This window comes from Acanthaster planci, linkage group LG05 (assembly GCF_054643075.1).
Source record: "Acanthaster planci isolate LZ-2023a linkage group LG05, COTS_SCS, whole genome shotgun sequence".
Classification (NCBI taxonomy): domain Eukaryota; kingdom Metazoa; phylum Echinodermata; class Asteroidea; order Valvatida; family Acanthasteridae; genus Acanthaster; species Acanthaster planci.
Genome location: NC_141781.1, coordinates 9,246,366 through 9,266,536, shown reverse-complemented (window position 1 = coordinate 9,266,536; position 20,171 = coordinate 9,246,366). Strand labels below are relative to the sequence as shown.

General features: G+C 42.5%; 1 protein-coding gene across 2 annotated transcripts in view; it reads left to right on the top strand.

Moving 5' to 3' along the window:
* The window catches only part of LOC110987074 (neuronal acetylcholine receptor subunit alpha-7-like), a 34,937-nt gene that overhangs the window by 10,947 nt on the left and 3,819 nt on the right, over positions 1-20,171 (top strand). For both annotated transcript variants that reach the window (XM_022249496.2, XM_087136759.1), the window contains exons 3-9: positions 7,713-7,873; positions 10,859-10,903; positions 12,533-12,642; positions 16,922-17,175; positions 17,767-17,955; positions 18,736-18,822; positions 19,440-19,549. In XM_022249496.2, coding sequence (XP_022105188.1) covers positions 7,713-7,873; positions 10,859-10,903; positions 12,533-12,642; positions 16,922-17,175; positions 17,767-17,955; positions 18,736-18,822; positions 19,440-19,549 — 956 coding nt within the window. The remainder of the gene's footprint in view (positions 1-7,712; positions 7,874-10,858; positions 10,904-12,532; positions 12,643-16,921; positions 17,176-17,766; positions 17,956-18,735; positions 18,823-19,439; positions 19,550-20,171) is intronic.

Here is a 20,171-nt window from a genome sequence, read left to right as displayed (position 1 = left end):
CTCCTTTTAATCCATGGCATGGCCCAACAGGAAAAGAGATGTTGATATAGAAAGCAACGTAGGTATGGACTCTCTGAGGAGGCCACATATCAAAATTTCATTGTATATATTTGCGTTTCTTATGGCACCAGGGTTACAGGGAGAACTGTCAAGTGGTTATAACCTGACCAAACTTTCAAGCATTTTAACCACATTTGACACAGTAAATATTTATGAATACCTCTTAAAGAAAATTTACTTGTTGTGGAAAACAACTGTACAGGGAAACTGTCAGGGTATATATTTTACACAGGTACGAGTCTCCTGATTTGGAACACCTTGACTCTTTCAATCACGGACAACATTCAGAGGCCGACAGAAAATACTCACTCAGTACACATGAGAATCTTGATTTTTGGCTGAGAACCTAACTTTGTCAAAGAAAATCATCAAACGGCACACACGGGAGAATTGTCTGACTGGAGCCACTGAACTGGAAATTTAGGGATTTCAGTGTCCATAGCCCGAAACAATGATATGTTCATGTCACGCACTTTTGCAAGAGGGGTTTTCAACAGGTACGCACAAACGGTATATGCAGGATAGATCTTTGTCTGGCCTCATTTCGACTGCAAATCGATTGCGCGCGGGGGGATTACGTACTGTTGTTCTTGAGGGTAAATCGTCTTGGTCTCGATCTGCGTTTACATCTCGCCCTTTGATCGTATCCCGAGTGTACGCTGCCTACGACCAAGACAAATTCTGGGATTTGCAGCCTGCTGGAAGGTTCATTTGATATGCCGTCTAGCCCTCCATCGGCAGATGGTAGAATGCTCAACAGCCGCCAAATATCATTTCATTTTTTCATGTGACGAATGTTTTCTGCTAGAGCTTTGAAAAGACTTTCCAATGCTGTCGTTCATGATGTGAGAGGCAGTAGAGCAACGCACCAAGACGGCATGCCTGGGAGTTCAAATTTAACACTACAAGCTAACATTATTGCTTAACAACTTTTTTGAGGTACGGGAAGAAAGGACTACACAGCACATTATTTATGGGCAAGACTTTATAGTCCTCAGTAGAACTGTCTCCCACCCAGCTTTCAAATAATGCAACTGTACCGGAAGTACCTCAGAATTGTTCTTGAAACAATCTACAAGGAAACCAACAGCTACCCAAACATGTCAGTCATCATCCGAAACAGTTCGAATGTTTCATCGGGCACCACGTCCAGTTGTAAATTGTGGCTGAATGACGCGCCCTTTCCTGTCAGGATTGACAGCGCAAGCTGTGTACGCATTGATAAGGTCATGGTGCATGCATGGGCGCATTTTTGGCGCACGGTGAACTATCGTCGAGAGAACATTGATTTGAAAATATTGCACTGCTCAGGTTTTTTCATGTGTCATTTTAGATTTTAAAAAATGCCCCTCTAGACCCACAACCTGGATTTGCCACTGGTACCAGATTGTCACTGTAATATTTGTAAATACAAAGTATACTGAAATAAGAATGTGTTTGAAGTAGTGTAGGTTACAGGTACATTACGAATCACAGTTGGGCCGAAAATATCTCGCAATTAACTGACACAGTTTTGATGTAGGATAGTTTGACCAAGGAGCGTAAGAAAGTGTAAATAGTGAGGCACCTGTTCTGACCTCCCGGGGAGGCCGTTTTAAATAAATCTTGTCGGGCTTGTCTTGTGTGACTCTGTGACCATCATGCCTGCGATACACGCTGACTCTCAATAAGAATAGTTTGCAAGGTTTGCTGCATTATCTCTTAAAAATCATTGCTTTGCGACTGTTTCGACGCTGTTCTTCAGTCTGATCCACTCTTGAGTTTAGGTATGTCATAGGCCTATAGCCGTGGTCGGAAGCCTGTCATCATTACATTACGACTGACTTCCAGGGTATGTGGATTCATCCCGACGAAGCGAAAGTTTTTACAATACTTTTTTCATATTTTTCCTCGACGGAGGTAAATGCAACATTAAACTTCCTTCACATTTTCCTTATATGCGGAATTATCCAACTGCTATAGGTTTAGAATAAGTATATGTCTTTGGATGACGCGTTTACAGATAACCCAGGCTCCGCACTCCTGTCGTAAACATCCCCACTGAAATTGTCTAACCGAGACTTACCACTTAAGCTAGATTCTCTGACGTTTCAGAGATTGCTCACCATAACGGTCGGAATCTGTGGATCTGGGAACCAGACTTGCAATCTTGATGCATTCCGCGTACTGAACGAATTGATACTCTGGACGTTAGTTGACGAATATGTCGTCCAACCTGGGCTATGAGCCTCGAGCTGGACCAAGGGAGGGCGCTATTTTCCTAGCAACGGAGGCTCCTTTGGTCGGAACTGAACCTCGCTGGTTCACGAACGACTAGGAAATGCACACGTCACGGTCAACTTATTGAGCATTTCCCACCGAAGGGGCTCTTTTCCACCAAAGAGGGAGTGCTTCTTCTCGAGGCGGATGATGGCATTGCATAATTTGCCCTCATAGCTCTTACCACAATATTTATGTTGTAAATCAGATCTCAATTTCTCAAACCAAAAGGTAGCAAGAAGACCTCTCGAGTGCCCATGAAGGCATAGTACAAACAAAAGATTTTTGATGCCCTACGACTGTAAACAGCGAAATTCTAAGAAACCATCCGTGTATAGGGCAAAACGTTCGGTGAATGTTCAGTGGCAAAGATTAGATAATCCTGGGGCGAGAGAATACAAATCCGTTAAATTTGCCTGTTATCAAACTCATCAAGGACTTACGTTCCTCGCATTCTGATCCTCTTGTTTACAAGGGGGCGCAGCCCCTGAATGTAATTGACATTTTCAGATATCCTCAGCAGAACCTGGACTGCCTCGTTAAAATACTTGAGCCACCATCTAGCGACCTGGCTCGTGATGTCCGCGCGAATAACGCGGCAATCAATCACGGGCTTTTTTGGAAGGGTGGCGGGTCCTCCAATCTGAAACATCTCAAGTGTCGTCCAAAGCTTGGCCAGACTCCCGTGTGAGATGTGATGTGATCCTGTTGAACAAAATTAGGGTGGATAACGCAGAAGATGATGCACGAAAGTTTGCAGCGCTCCTGTTAAAGGCGGCACATTGTTTTGAGTGCCTGTAGTGGGGCCCTAATGCACGATTATTTGTCTTCTGAGAAATTCTGTCACAATTCCGAGTTGATGTTGAATCGATCTGACCGTATTAATGGATCTGTAACATCGCCAACGAACACAGCTTGACCTCTTTTGGATCTTTAGCCTACTTTATTTGATCGATACCAAGGTAGACCGGAACCCCGAAGTAGTAAAGGAACGGAGAATGCAGTAAATGTGTGGTCTCAAAGACCCTTTTATCCAGACTCTGACGGTAACTTGATATAAAAATCTGTTAGCCAAAAATGTGTCGAGGTAATATGCCAAGGTTTTCAAAGCTTCTCTATTGATCATGCATGCGCGTTACTGCCATTTCGATTGTTTGTCAGTACGAAAGTATGTTGTACATAACGACAGATTCATAACCATGACACATGAATATGTGATCTAATTAAAGGGATCATTTTCATTCCCACGTAGTGAACTAGCAAAAAACACTGTAAAAATTTACATCCGTTTGAAGTTTGCAGTTGTATAAGTACCACGTTAGCCACACTCAAATCTCTCATTCCCAAGGCTTGTTACCACTGAATTCAACAAGTTCGCCTCCGCGGGAGTGCCAGCCATTTTAGGCGGTATTCTCTGTCATTGGTTTGATATATTCAAACTTTGAAGTAGTGTATAGCATAAAATGTGATGTAGTCGTGTATACTTTATCTCCAGCAAAGTTCCTGATTAACCCCTAGCTAGCGGACACACCTGTACCAAAATCTCAAGCCCTTTTCACAGGTTCTTGACAGTCCCACAACATTGCGATTTTCTTTTCTAGTTTTCAAGATATTATACACACTTTGTATTATTTTTGTCTCAACATAGATGCGTCAACACTACGTATTTGTCTAGTTAAGTAATGATGTACTTGCACCGTTTTGTTACCTTGTATGCGCACTCATTGAAGAGAAAACATCAAAAAACAAGAATACCAGACAATTTGGTAATTCTAATTAGGATTATGTTTTATAAAATCGTTTTAATTTAAGGTGTATTTCCTCTCGAACAAAAAAATTACATGTTACTCCATAAGCAAATGTGGAATTATTTGGTCGAACTCCGAAGTTCGACCATATCCTGGGGCGGTCGCATCCCAGCCTCAGAGCCATTAGGCTAATGAAGTATCACGATAAGCATGTCAGGCACTGGTGCAACTACTGGAAAACAGGTACCTCACCTGGAGGCCAGACTGTATCGACTGACACGGAGCTTTCGGATGGGAGGGGTTTGGCTAGGGGGCAGATAAGGTGATGTTGGAAAACAAGAGTGCGGTCGATTAGTCTAACTCACTTATTGCCTCGTCGCTGGTGAAGTGGGCGGGTAAAAAAAGCAATGTATCGGATTTAGCCTACGTTTGTGAGAATTCAGTTCGCCGAACGAACTTCCCGAAATACTTTTTAGCCCTGAACCGAACGGGCGGAGTCATCAGAGGATGAACAAACGCTGCTCACAGCACGACAAAGTTACGAGAAAAAAAATCTGTCGTCATAAGACATTTGGGCCGAGCGAAATTTGAATTGCACTGTGCAGACTGTCCAATGATTAAAAGCGCCGTGGATTTTCATTCCCGATGTTTGCACTAGTAATGAAACTGTGGATTGTGAAAATGCTCAGTTGTTGACTTCAGTAGAATTAACAGAAAAGCTGCAAAATCACGGGTTAGATATCTGCAAGCTTGCGTTCAAAATCGCACAAATGCATTTTTTCACAGAAATACCACAGGGTACGACCGGCTCTGATATTCGACAGATTGCAAATTTTGGATCACGTGCTAGACAACAATAATTGCGCATGCTTTGGTGCAACGAACGAAGAGATTAGTAGACATGCAGATGTACACCTTACCCGTCATGTCATGATATTTGGCCGGCCCTTGAAGGGGCTCTGAGGCACCTACGTAATCCACTATTTAAATTCCTGCATTTCTCAAAGCAAGGCAGACGTTCACTTACGTTGTCTAAGTGTGAAAAGATCATTGCGGCAAAAATGCAGTTTTTGCAAACACTCATTAATATGGCCTTACTCTGAGCATGAAAGAAATATTTTATAGAGACAGGCTACGTTTCGTTTACTTCTATTTATAAAAACCAGTTTGGGTGCTACAGTGTTTAAATTTCAAGCAATTTCCGCACAAGTTTCCGTTTAAAACATGTTTCAATAACGACCTTTTCAGTCTGTCGTAGGCCACTTGGGAGTAAGATAAAATCGGACCATTTTTGGTTGGGTGAGGAAATGGCTCTGTGAATGTTTGAGTCCATCAGTATGGATACAAAAATCCAAAAAACTTGTCCAAATTTTGATTAACATTTGAATTCGATTGAATTGATCGACTTCCCTTCAATTTCTCAGGCACTCCAGCTACATGTATCTTTCGTAACGTTGACCAGCTACACGTAGGCTATGTTTGGTAAAAAGGAAAACAAAAAATCGTTCATTTTTCTCTAAGGTTGATAGAATTTGCTGTAGGGATGGCTTTCTCCAGAAGAAGAACAATGTATCATGGATTTGTCACAATAAACATAAAATGAAAGAAAATTACTGTAAATCACATGAAATAGTTACAGCATTATTCCTGGGTACAATTTTAAATGTATTAAATAATTATTTCAATTTAATTACATGTTAAGTTAACTTCAGCTTTTTTAAAACGACACGAGAAACATCGACAGGCGTGCGTCTTTGTTGATATCCTAAGCTATTTAGAACGTTAACGTTGACAAACCTTAACAAAAGCACACCTTTTGCCAAAAAAGAAAATAAAAATGGAATATTCCCCTCGAAACCGTTTCCTTGGTCTGTGATCGAAGACCACACCAACCCGTTAGCCAAATTCGTCACGAGAACGAATTTTCTGGAAGCACACGGGGGAAGTGATTTATAGCGATTCTGTCAGCTTTTATTACCCCCTCTGCGCAGCCTAAATTAAGCCCTTCGAATGTCAAGTACATTCGAGACGCTGGTCTACGGAGGGTGTCTGGTGCGGTTAGGTCATTCATCTGGGGGTGTGCATGCGACGGTGCCCTGTGAAGCTTGCCGTTCAAATTAACCGTGATATGATAATCTGCGCCGTCAAATTTTAACACAGTCCACGTCACGTGACACCCAACTCAATTTCGTGTGGCTGTTACACATTTTGCGCTTCGAATACAATTCTGATGGATTTGCCGAGAACTGACTATTTATACAAGATCTTATATAAATTAATTAAGTAGAAATGAATTCTGCTCCCTTCTCTCAATAGGCAATACTGCAAAACCCATTTTGTTAAGGTAAACCCCTGTAATAACGGTCGGGGATTGGACTTAGTATACAAGGAATAAGGATAGGTCGTTAATGACACCACTTTTTTTGCAGTGCACATGCGGTAGTGTGCCTTTTGCACTGAAAAATGTTCCATTTTTTGCAGTTACCGAAATACAAACTCAGGCTGGTGATTTGCTTATGTGTTGCCAAGGATCTTTTACAAGAATGCGTAGTAGAGCAAGCAGGCAGTTATTAGAATACAGCGCGAAGTGTTAACACCGACATCACTCAACCAAGGTGTAGGCGTACTCCACAGAGGAATTTAGAGTCTTGCTCTCAATAATAATTATGTAATTAGGCCTCTGTATAAGCACATTCTTGTTTATTAATGGTTTCCAAGTTTTCGTTTGGTTGTACATTACCTGTACATAATAAACCATGAAACAGTTTTCTGTGTATTGCGGCATGTACGTATTTGGTTCATATGTCTGGGATAATCATGGATATTTCGAGGCCATGGGAGAAATCTCATTTGCGAATTTGGGTCAGTCAGTGCTGGATAAGACGACTGTAACTTTATGTTTGGTCCCCATCTAGTTTTGACAATAGAGCATATGTATATGTATATAGCCAAGCTGATGAAGGAACAACATGGACCCCTGTATACACATTTTCGCCAAACAAAATGCTCATCGTATGGCTGAGAAAAAACTATTAATGAAAGAAGGGTAACGTTGTCTTGACATGAGAAAATAAGACATACTTTTACAATTTTTGTAAAAAAAAGTTTTTGGTGCCTTATATTGGTTTCCAGACGGATTGGATATCATTCCACACCCTCCTGCTCGTCTGCGCGCCATCGAAAACCCACCTTCCTAAATGAACGCACGTTAGCCCGCAAATTAAAAGCCATAGGCCTATAGGGTAGGGACAATGAATGAACTTAATGTCTACAGGGCCGAAAACAGTCCCTTGATTGTACTTGCCCAGAAAAATATTTGCCCCTGAAAGCCTGTATCCCCAGTTCTCCGTGTACGATGTGCTTCGCCTTTCCCCTTGTTTAACTGTTTCAGTACCTGTCTTGCTCCCCATGCACGCCTTCCATTAGCCTTTCAGAGGTATGGCGGACACAATAGGAGGGCGCTATTTGGTTTGGGTAAAATCTTTTGCGTTTGCTCCAAATTTACCACTTCAAACGGCGCCCTCCTATTGTGTCCGCCATACATGTACTTCTAAAAGGCTGACGTCACGCTCTGCATGTCTTTTTTCTTTCTTGCCGAGCCTCCTCCCTCACACCACACACTTTCCTCTCCCCATCTCCCACTAGACACAGATCAGTCCCAAGTTGGATGGCACGAGCGCCAGCTGGTCAGTCGGCTGCTGGACAGTGAACGGTTCCCGCACCGCGCCTTGACCTTACCAGCCGACCAGCAGGATCTGCCCCTTACCGTGGAGATTGGCATGATGCTCCAGCAGATCATGAATGTGGTAAGTATGCTGAGCCCTGAAGACCTCCATCTCAATGCTCCAAAACAGACCCGAAAGAATTCAATGATGACAGGCCCACAGTCACAGCACTTTCCAGATGGTCAGAGTGAAGTGACCACAATACGAAATTCAGTAAAGAGTTTAGACGGTACGGAGCCGATGGGAGTTTGTTCTAATTATGGATTAACCTGGATATTGATTTAATTTTTTAAAACTTACAGCCGGTATGACACAATACTGCTTATTGTGCCCACTTACAATGTAAAAACAACGCTAAACACATTTTTCTACCTACCTTTTTGACAGGTTGAACTGCAACATGTTTAGTGTTAAACGGTTAGGAATGCGTTGAAATTCTAAGCGGATTTCAAAAAGCTAAACATGTACCACGGAAAAGCATTAAGCGTTTAAACGCATTCCTAAACACATTTTAATAAACATGTCTTGGGTTGAACGTGTGGAAAAAGTGGGTAGGAAAAAGTGTTGAAACTCTAAACGTTGTTTCGTTTTCACTGTCGTGTTTCACTTTTGGCTTCATGTAAAAATCTTTCTGTTGAAAAATACCGGTACCTTGAAACCGGAGCACGTTTAATAATTTCTGGAAGTAAACTCAAAACTTCAAGTCGGGAAATTATCGTGGTTGCCCGGCGTACACTGCTGTAATATAAGACGGTTTTATTAAAAGTACAGTAGGTATTGAGGACTGGTATATTTGTGTGTTCGTCCACCTCGCTTTTGAATTTTTCTCGACGAATGCACTTTTTTGGCGGGAAGCAGCCCTCATCTTATTCGGTCACAAAATCACAGGCCCTCCCGCATGAAAGTCAATACTTCTTCCGTCAACAAGTTCTTAGAGACTGAGAAGGGATTTGAGACTGTCGCTCTCTGTCTTTGATCGGGGATTTTATCTGACGCGATTATGGTGTCGATGATCGCTTGATTGCGCTGCCAAGGACGTCGGCTGGGCTTTTATCACGCAGTCGCCATCTTGGATTTGGCAAAAAGACAGTTGTCTGTTACAAGTCATAAAAACAGGCAGCCAAAACGCATGGCTTAAGGCACATATGAAGGGATTACAGCGGGAGGTTTGTTGAAAGACCTTTACTTTGAGTGGTATAAGACGGAGGCTTAGAGACAATGAAGAGGAGTACACTTTCGATGTTTCAATCAGTACTCTCGGATGGTGTTTCCAATCTTGATAAAAGAACCCTCGCTATCATAATTTAGTCCCTGTCTTTATATACAGAAACGAAGTATTGAGAAACATTTCAGAAACATAAAAAAACTGGTGCATATCACATTAATAGAGCTTCAGAAGCTGTCACAGTAGCTAACATTATAACAGTAATCTTGGAATGTCTTTGTCTGATATATACCGTTTTTTTTCTCAGAAATTTCGCTTGTAGTTCATTTTCTCCTTGATCCTTGAGGTCAATGCTTCTTACCTTCATGCAGGGCGGTTGCGAACCGGCTCAAACAGTTTGTCTCAACTCAGTTCAGTACTTGATACACTGTCCCTCAAAACGGCAGTTACCAACTTCGTGTACAATAGTATACAATATTCCCTGTTATTCTCAGGGAGTGGGCCCCTGTACAGCCAGTAAGAATGCTAAATCCATATAGGTTCTACAGTTTACATAATTTAAGAAAAGAATACGCTGGGAGTTTTGCTGATTAAACGACCCCCCTCCTGAATTCTAGATGTCCTTTCCTACCACTCAAGTGACGCACGCGCGTGGAATTCATTTTGTTGATAAGATTAGCAATTATAATTGCAATACTGCAATGGTCTTCGACATTATTATCTTCATATTTCACGTGTCGAAAGAATGTAGATCCGTTCGAATGTCGCACGGCGGGTAATGAGTGAAAGCTTCCAGTCGCCCACTGCAAATCAGACCCGACATGTTGATTGGATCGGCCGGCCGACTATCGTTGACATTTATTGGCGTGTATCAGCGGATAGCGAGATGGTTGTCAACTTGATGAGCACCACGCCATTCATGACTGCATTATTTAATGTTTAATAACTTATATCATGTACGGCGTTTGTGTGACGACCTGCAGTCGTGAAAGTTTTCTTGAATTTGAACACAAATAAACGGAATCCAAATTTAGTTAAAACAAAGGGGCATAGGATATGCTTAACCGAGTCAAAAGGCACACAATCATCAGTGGTGACTCAAGAAGGAGTAACTAAAATGTTAGTTTCGACCAAGCGTTAAGTTTCGTCGAACTTGGCTGCTTTCCGAGCATTAGTTGATTAATCAAGCTTACTAGTTAGCTAATCAAGCTTACTGGGGTGTGTAACGTGAACGACAAGAGGCAAAAGATGGTTGTTGTGGAATAACGAGACACAGCCTGGTTATAAAGCGCGCCTAGTGCCACTGCACTTTTATCCTTGAAAATAGTTTCTCATTCCAAGAGGAATCATGCATCGAAAGCGTCACGAATCGCAGAAGTCTTTAGAGATGGGTTAACACAACATGAATCAGGTCGTTTCATAAGTTTTAACTTTTAAATTTTCACTCGATAATGTGAAGTGAGGTTCCTTCAAGACTTCAGGGAACTGACTTTCTAGATAGGTTGAACTTTGATGTCGATTTTACTTTAAATTTTCCAAGGGCAAACATTTCAGATGGTGGCAGAATCGGGACGAACATCTGGTACACTTTAAGTTGTGATTTTTTCAAGAGACGCTGATTCTATGGACGCATCTGGTCACGGAAGTCTCCACACAGTAATGGCGGAAACATTGTGCCAGCTATCGTACAATTGATTCATTCTTGGACGTTTTTTCTTCTGAATACTAGACCGAGGGCCCCGGGATTAAAAAGGGGCCAATGGCTTCCTCGTGTAAGCATACGCTCGGTTTCGTCCGATGTTTACCCTGAAAATGGAGTTATACCCTGGCCAAGGAATAATTAGAAACAGCATACTCAAATTCTTGTAACAGAATTCATTGCTTTTTTCTTCCTCGTACAGTATGAGAAGGACCAGATTCTGATCATCAACGCATGGCTCAACTATGTAAGTACATTCCAATCCGGCGTTATTCCATAACGTAGCGTTTCTTTCCCTTGGTCTCATATAACTTATGGTTTCATTGAGTACACCCCATGTATCTTCCCTGACAGTACACATATAATGTTACCCATCCGTTATTGGCATCTTGCAGTACCCTTGGTTTGTGCACGTGACCTTATCAGTTTGTTTCATGTCTTATTCTCACGAAGTGTTTTCATATTAAGTGACCTCACTTGTTTGAGTAATTTAGTATTACTCCTGAAAAAATCCCTATATTTACAAGCAAGGCTATGCTAATCTATGGCAGAAGATTGATTCTCGTCTTATCAGACGAGCATCGTTATTATGACCTCAGGCTACGGAAGATGCCGCACGTACGTGTTGCCTCTTTAACGGCATTTTCTGCGCACGGCAAGAGGTGTTATGTGCGCGGTGCGTAGTACGCGGTTTATCCACCTTCAATTTTGATGGGCTTTCGATTATGAGAGACGTATTTCGCTAAATGGGATACAAACCAGATTTCTTTATTAAAGCGATATGTTGAAGAGGAAATATGAGTATTATAGATAAACTACAAGCTTTTTGCCATGTATTCCTTTCCGGCAAAACGAACGGCTGTTGTTACTTCACGATGAAAGTGTTCGCAATGCCTAAAGCATTTCACCTGGTGCCATCGTAGTCGAGTACTACATGGTGCGTGATAAGCATAAAGCAGAGCTTGGGTAGGAAAGATATGTGGTGCGGGCATGAGGTCTCACCCTCTAAGCCGATATTGTTATTCAAAATACGTCATCTTTTTTGGGTGTGTAAAATCTTAAGGCATCACTTAAGAGCGCTCCTCGTGCACACGATGCGTTTACTGGCAAGAAACACTGGATCGCTGGCCGGTGCAGCTGCCGTGAATTGCGGGCATAGTTCTCCTCCTGATGGCAAAGTGATCAACATTGTATCTGGGTAAATCCAAAGGATACATGGTGATCAAGGTCAATGGCGGGTCTGGCAGGCCTCAATGCCTGCTATGGGAGGCATTTCTTGACGGCTTACCTGGTGGCTGTGGCCGTTCAACTCTGGGCTGAGTTGGGAGGAAACAAGGCTTGTGCACTGCCCATGCTATAAGGACATAAGCAATGAGAATGTTGGTGATAAATTGTGCTCAGCAGTGGGGTAACTGCAGCCAGCCGGTATGGAAATTGAAACCTTATTTTCTGAAGGGGGTACCCAATGGGTTCAGTTATATGGTTTCCAAACAGCACAGAACTGCTTATGTCACCTTCACAAATTCCGACCGGCTTGGGGAGCGAGGAACAGAGGCCTCAAGGATGGGAAGAGGGCGTGCATTACTGACAGTGAGGAGGATGACATGCAGCGATTGCAGTGGTGATAGTTATGTGCATGCTCGAAGTAGTATTGTGATGACATACCGTTCCTCTGACACACAAGTCGTGAAGCGAAAGAATATTGACTTGTGAGATGGTTACAAGGGACGTTGGGATTATGCTGTTGGTCGCAACACGCAGGTTGTGTATATTTGACCCATCCGCATGGCATCCATACGGGGTCCCATGCAATTTCAAAAGAAGCTGAGCCTTAAACCCCCTTCTAAAATGGCTTGTGTCCTGCCTTTTATCTCAGGGGTGGACTGACCCAACCCTAGCCTGGAACCAGTCACACTACGGCGGTGTCAAGAATATTCGGCTTCCGCCAAGCCATCTTTGGACGCCAGATGTGCTCCTCTACAACAGGTTTGCCTTCGCATTCTGAGTATTTCACAATGACCTTGTGGTGGTTGAACATTTGGGGCCTTAATGTAAAAGAGAGCTACTAATGCACCCATTCCAACTCTTCACTGCTGTTGCAGCAACATGTCACACTAGCAAGGGTGCCGGTAATATATTATAACAGGTAAAAAGGAGGTTTATCGAGATGGCTTACGAGTAGTGAGTAAAGGAAAGAAATTATTATTGAGTATGTGAGGATGTCTGGTTCGAATCCTGGATGATATATTTTTCTCCTATTTTCTGTTTGAAAAATTCAGTATGAATGGTTATTTAATTTCTTAATTAATCAGGTATATAGCCCTTGTTTGTTTTATTCGAGGAGAAAACGACGGTTTTGAACGACTTTGAACAGTTGAGAACGTTTTTTATGATCGATATGCTCTTTCTGTTTTTGTGCATCAATAAGAAATGTATAAACTGGTGGGACTAGTTGACTACAGACTACATACTTCATATCTTGATGACAATATCAGACGAAACCTTTATGAAAGAAGACACCCTGATGCCCAAAATAGTAGTCGTTAGAATTTTCCGGCTGAGATGGAAGCACAGAACATCCAGGAGAGGAAACTAACGAAAAACGTTTAATAAGTTATTTTTGTTATTCTTGTTGGTACGGCCTACGCTCTGTGGACCCTCATCCTGAATATAAACGGCTTGAGTTGTTTTGGTCTGCCCATGTCATGGTAGATTTAAAGTGTTGTTGAGTCAGATTAATACTGAAATTGTTAAGGGCCTGGAAGGAAACCATTTCTGGACACGGGTAATGAATGAAAAGACACACGACCCTACCTAAAATGAATTGTGCACCTCTCTTGCGTAGCGCCCTTGCTCAGTGGACCTTTATCCGACAAATAGCGAACTACAAGATTTTCAAAAACTCGTGTGACGACCACAGACGAATCACGAGATAGCTTCACTGGTAGTTTAGTCTAGGGCTTAAAGTTTCATCTGATGTAAAAGACCGCTGTAATGAACGCCGTCTTTATTGCTGATGACAGAACAACAAACCAGTAGCATGACGCACGATCTGAAGGACCGCTCAGATTAGTTCTACTTCCCGGATGAGAATATCCTCGTCGGATAGGATGTCCTACTCGAGAAAAACCAATAATCAAGGCAATCGCCATCATCATGTCGAACCCCGAAAATACTGTTTACAACACAAACGTCCAATACAGCATCCCGAGGACGCTAAAAAGTACCGCGAATCGGAGATTGTTTGCATCCGTAACTGGCAGCCTTTTTTGCGGCAGGTGGGTTCTTCCGCGGATACTCGACACCCCGCTTGCCTGTCAGCTTAAGAAAACATATCCACTCCCAGCCAGGGGATTTAAGTTACCGCTTTGTCATATCTGCCCCACCCCTAAGGCCACGAAAGGCGAACTGAAGAGGGAAGACGAGGCTTACGTGCTGCACCAAAGATTGTAGAGAATCTTAGTTGACTTGCCTAGATACAGTCCTTATTACAGATTTTGATGCAGTTGATGCCATAGAGGAGTACTTGTACATGGGAGATACAAAGCATAGACTAGAGGCAAGTCTAGTGATAATGTTATACAGGGTGTCCCAGAAAAAAACCAAACCCTGAGGAAAAGGGTTAATATGCCCAAACCATGAGATATGATCATAATGTATAAGGATCTCCTAAAAGTACAAGCACTATTCTTTCTAATGATACCTTGATGGTATCCCTCCTGTCATGCATGACTGAACACCATTGTCTTGAAAATGGGGCATCCGAACTCAGGTGTAACACTTTGGATAAACCAGTGAATGAGGTTGTCCTCTGTCATGCTTGTCCTGGTTGAAAGTGACAAAAAAGGTCATGTTAATGAGGGAAAATTGGCCTTTTGTCACCTTCAAGTTATGCAATAATCTGGTTTATATGTGTTGGCTTGCCCCGAGGTAGGCCAGTGCAGTGTTGAAAAGTGTTCGAAGCAGGACAGCAAGTCTGCAACATGGTGCAACTTACCGAAGAGCAAAGAGTGTTTGTCGTGACTTGAAAACAAGAGCTTTCAAGCCACCCAAGCTGCATTTTAGGGAAGCCTTCCCTGGTAGGGATCCACCGGCAAAGTCGACCATCTGGTAAAATGTGCGCGAATGCCGAGAACATGGGACTAGCCTTAATTTGAATAAGGGTCATTCGGGAAGGAGGCACACAGTGCGAACTCCTGGAAACATTGTTGCAGTTCGACAGCAACTTGTCGAAGAGCCAAAGGGAACCAGTTGCAGGAGGGATGGACTTGGACTGTCCCATTCTTCGTTTAACCGCATAACGAAGTTAGACCTGCAGTTCCATCCATACCGAATACCAACTTTTGCGTGGAGACCTCAGGAGGAGACGGAGTTTGCTCAATGGCTCCTGGAACGCATCCAAAGTGTTACACCTGAGTTCGGATGCCCCATTTTCGAGACAATGGTATTCAGTCATGCGTGACAGGAGGGATACCATCAAGTTATCATTAGAAAAAATACTGCTTCTACTTCTCGGAGATCCTTATACATTATAATCATATGTCATTGCCTGGGCATATTAACCCCTTTCCTCAGGGTTTGGTGGTTTTTTTCTGGGACACCCTGTACAGTGCCACACCCCGACTGGTGAACAAATACCAATGTGGAAATCAGTGTTTTAATGAACGCAGGTTTTCTTCTTTGAATAAGAAAAAACGCCATTTTTCATGGAGCCACTCTGTAGACATATTCTGTGACAAGTCTGCGGGTAGATTGTAAGGGCACGAGCCAATTTGAATATATGTTATCTTGCTCCAAGAAAAAAAAATCACACTCTTGGTCCCAGGGGACCTGTGCAGATGCGTGTCAAATTAAAGATGTAGCATGTTTATCCGGAGACAGCCGTATATTATAATGAAGCTGAGGGTCTTGACACAGCTTATGTAGTGCTTTCAGAATGAAACACAAAACTCTTCGGTACATTCATATTGGCCTATTTGGGATGGAATATCGAATGAAACATGAAAAACTCAATATTGTTTCAAAACATTTATCTATAGGGAGATGTTAATATTCACCTGATTCATTTTATAAATATCACCAGCCATTAATTTTGTTACAGCTTATATCAAATCAAAGGCTTATTCAAAGAAGAGTTATATTTACGTCATTATCAATATTTCATTGTTAAAGTTGACGCCAAATCCTAAAGGATATCACGGGGAAAACAGACTGCAAATACAAAGAAATTGCTTTTCGGCACAGAGTTTAGGGGGACAGTATGAAAAAGCTTACCATTTGCAACATGCAGAAAATAGTGCAAACTGATGTCAACTGGATTTAAACATCAAAATCTTGTCATTTGCCGTTAAATCAGTCACATGATGTTATTTCTGCGTGGCGTTTGGTTTGGCAGAAAGGTTTAGTGACCAGACGAGAGTGGAAATTGTTTGGGAGACTCCACAAAGTCCATCGAACAACGAAGGTATAGCAACCGTAAGCAGGTGACAAGGTCTACAGGAATTCTTCCTAGTTTGTGTACATTTGGAAAATGTTCATTTCAGGACGTGTTCCGTCAATGCAATACGCAATCAGTGTGAATCGAACATTTTCCACGTTCCTCTTCACAGATGAACAAAAATTCAGTGTACACTGCTTGCACGTGTGGTAGATGGAAAGAGAATTATTGATCACATTGACACAAAACATGATCAGAAACATTCAACTCGAAAAAATGTACAACCATGGACGTGCCATTTCGTGAACTGCACAAAGGTGGCAGTCCTGTACGATGCGCGCTGCTCTTCATGTTATCGACACACATGGAATAGTATTCAAAACTCTGACAACAGATGCGTACAGTTTACTGTGCGTACATACTAGGGCCAATCAGAAGTGTAACATGAGCCGGTCCCTATAATTTATTATTGGGACGGGCGGAGACGGGGACCAGTCAGGTTCCAAATAAAGCCTGTTCAGACCACCAGCAGTGCGCCCTCTTCCGTTATTATCTAGAATGTCAATTACTTATTTGTTTCCACGATCAATTTAAAATGTACAGTGACGTCTCTCCTATGATAGTTAATCGTGATGATCATTAATCCACCCCCTAGGTGTGTGGAAAAAATATGGGAACTGACGGGTTCTAATTACCCGTTGCTGTTAACTTACCTCACTGAGAAGACACTGTCAGCTTCAAGTTGTGGATTGGCATGTAAGAGGACCAAAGGAATGTGGCATGGTGATATAAATGCTTCTTTGATTTCTTGCTCTGCCTATGACGCAGTGCTGATGATGGCTTTGACGCGACCTACCACACCAACGTGTTGATCAACTCGTCTGGCTACTGCGTCTGGATTCCACCGGGGATCCTCCGCAGCACCTGCCAAATCAACGTCGAATATTTCCCTTTCGACGAGCAGATCTGCACGCTCAAGTTCAGCTCTTGGACCTACGACGGCTTCGCGTTGGACCTCATCTCCAAGAACGACAGCTCTTTCACTGACTCCATGACAGAGAACGGGGAGTGGGAGATGCTAAGTGAGCAGACTACGAACAAGTCTAAGCATTTATGCATTATGCGTTTGGCATTAACCACAAAGTTTATCTGATCATGGCATCTTTGGCAAGAGTGCAGACTTCTGAAATCTACGGAAGCGCATTTAGGACATGACTAAAATTATCTGCCCACTGATTTGACCGGGCGAAGTAGTAATCCTCCAGAGCGACACATTATTTCACCCAGGCGAATTAATGGGCCAAAATGTTATTAGTTGTGTCCTAAATACGCTTCTGCAGAAAATCCGTTGTAAAGAACCACGCTGCAAAGTCGGACTTTTTTAGATTCCCGTGTTTTCTCTTAAATTTGCCCCCCAAAATCCTCACCTCCTCAATGGAAGGTGAAAGTACCATGTCTGTCGGCACTTTCAATTCTGCAAAACTGGTAACAATGGTAGCATTGGGGGGAGGGGACAGGAGGGACAGTCGTACCCTTACACTTCGCCTTTCATTGCTCAGCACAATTTGAACTAAGTAACATTACATCTTACTATTGAGAAATTGTACTAGTTGACTGTGTCATTAGAGACTCATTATCAATTGTTGGTTTGTTTTTTTATAAATTTTCCAAAGGTATGTGGGCGGTGAGGGAAGTTGAACCATTTGAGAGTACAACTTACGTCGCGGTTACCTTTAAACTCCACATCCGTCGACGTTCCCTCTACTACTTCGTCAATGTCCTCATCCCGTGCGTGCTTATCTCCATGCTGACGGTGCTCAGTTTCAGTCTTCCACCAGACAGCGGGGAGAAATTGTCTTTCGGTAAACATTGCCTGTTTTGAAGAACTAGGCGTGGTTTCCTACCGGACCCTTGGTGGTAGCAAACACGTTTGCTACCCCTATAGATAGACCGATCCGATGACAAGAATCAGGAACGATTAATTACTGCGGTGTTACCCACGCGCGTGAACAAAAGAGAATGCTTCCCCTTCCGTAATTGGGAGCGCACTGCTGACCAAAAATCACGCGCTCGTCCATTTTAGGAATGCGCACCTGAGTGGCGGGGACTCCGCAGCAATGGCCGTCAGGGAATCGCTCTATAGCCTGAGAATTGGAGATCCTTGTCATGTCCTTCCTATTGCTGGCTTTTTTTTTTCAGTTGCAGCACGTAGTCTTTATGAAACAAGAACCATGCATTACAGGGACCCCACCAAGTTTGGGTTGGTTTATTTACCGCGGCATCGTACCTAATTTGATGCATCTTATGGTAGGTAGTTGTTCGTTAATTAACAAGGCTGAGTGCAAAATAGCCAGCCTACTGCAACTGCCCTTGAAACTGTGCAGAAATGAACCAGTTTGGCTAGCCTCAACTGTTTTCAGTGACTGTTTCCATTGACACATGCAACAAGTAAGTCACACGTCAGTTCCCCAATTGTCATTACCATGGAATCATAGTGAGCCAGGGGCAAAACCTTTAAAGATCAGGCAATTAGACATTGTAGTGCTGAGGAAACTCTCCCATAATGGTGTTAACAATTCATACATGTATATTCCACTGCAATAAACGCCAACATTGTTTTGTTGTTTGTCATTTTTCCGCAGGTGTTACCATCTTACTGTCACTGACAGTCTTCATGATGATAGTAGCCTCGGCCATGCCCGAAACGTCTTTCGTAATTCCACTGATCGGTGAGAAACGAACGCACAATACGGGCGATTCACAGTAGTGCGCCACCAAGAGTTTGCCACACGTTGGCCGATCAAAACGCGCGAAATTTGTTGACCCTTTCCAAACGCACATTGGGTCGACAAATTTAGCGCATTGTGATTGGCCAACGCGTTGCAAACTCTTGGTGGCGCACTATTGTGAAATGGCCGTATTTTATACGCTTTAATCTGGCTACCGGCTCGACAGATTGGGTGCTGTGATTAGCGGAAATGCGTGCGCATGCTAAGTTTATGACTACGTTGCTGCAGTGTCACCTAGGCATGGCATTTAAAAAATTCAACAGGATAAACATAAACATTGAAACGTATGACTTTTTAAATTAAACCTTTGGAAATGAATTGAGTATTAACAGTTTTTTGTTTGGAGAAATCAGATTTCAATGTGTATATTGATGAATTTCGTATTTAGGTTTGTAGGGTTATGGAAAAGACAATCCGACGTAATTTGTTGCATTTCGATGATACCGGTTCCTGCTAAGACGGATGACACACATTGCCACTTTTTCTAGGCTGTAAGTTGGTGATTTCTTTCTTGCAAATTCAATAATGTGTTTATTATGCTGTTTGTATCCCTTCAGCTAAATACTTCACGTGTGTGCTGGTCTTGGTGGCGCTCTCCGTCGTCTGCACTGTCATCAGTTTGAACCTGCACTTCCGCAACCCTAATACGCATAGCATGCATGGATGGGTAGGACACACTGGCCATTTCCCAAAACTCACCGTCGTCTTTCTTTTCGTACTCAGAACCGTCATTGGGCATTTGGAGATTGCATCTCATGAAAAACACTTCGCTTTTGCGATAAATTTAAAATGGTTTGTTCCTGAAAAATCAAGGAACGGTTTTGAGATGGAATTTCCCAAATTGATTCCCATTCATCTGTCTCATTGCTCGTACTTGATGGCACCTTTTTCCGAGTAGGGTCCCACTGGAACTCTCTTTCAGTAATCATAATCATAAATAATTTTATACTAAATTATTAACGTATTTTTAATTGGGAAGGACCATAAACATCCTCATTTAAGATCGCCGATGTAAAACGTCATTTGTAGTAGAAAAGGGAATGATTCGGGTGGTGTAGAAGAGTAATTATATTGTATTTGGGAATGGAATAATTATTGTGAAATGAAAGAATGCTCCTATGTGAATACAGCGCTCATTGATATAGCCCAGAAACCGTTTTGAAAGGAATCTGTAGCGCATTTGCACAACTACAGATACCCAGAATAATGTATACCTTTCACATTTGATTGTATGCTTCATAAGGAAGTTCGTATTGCCCTCCATTTTATGTCGTTCCGTTTCGTCCTCA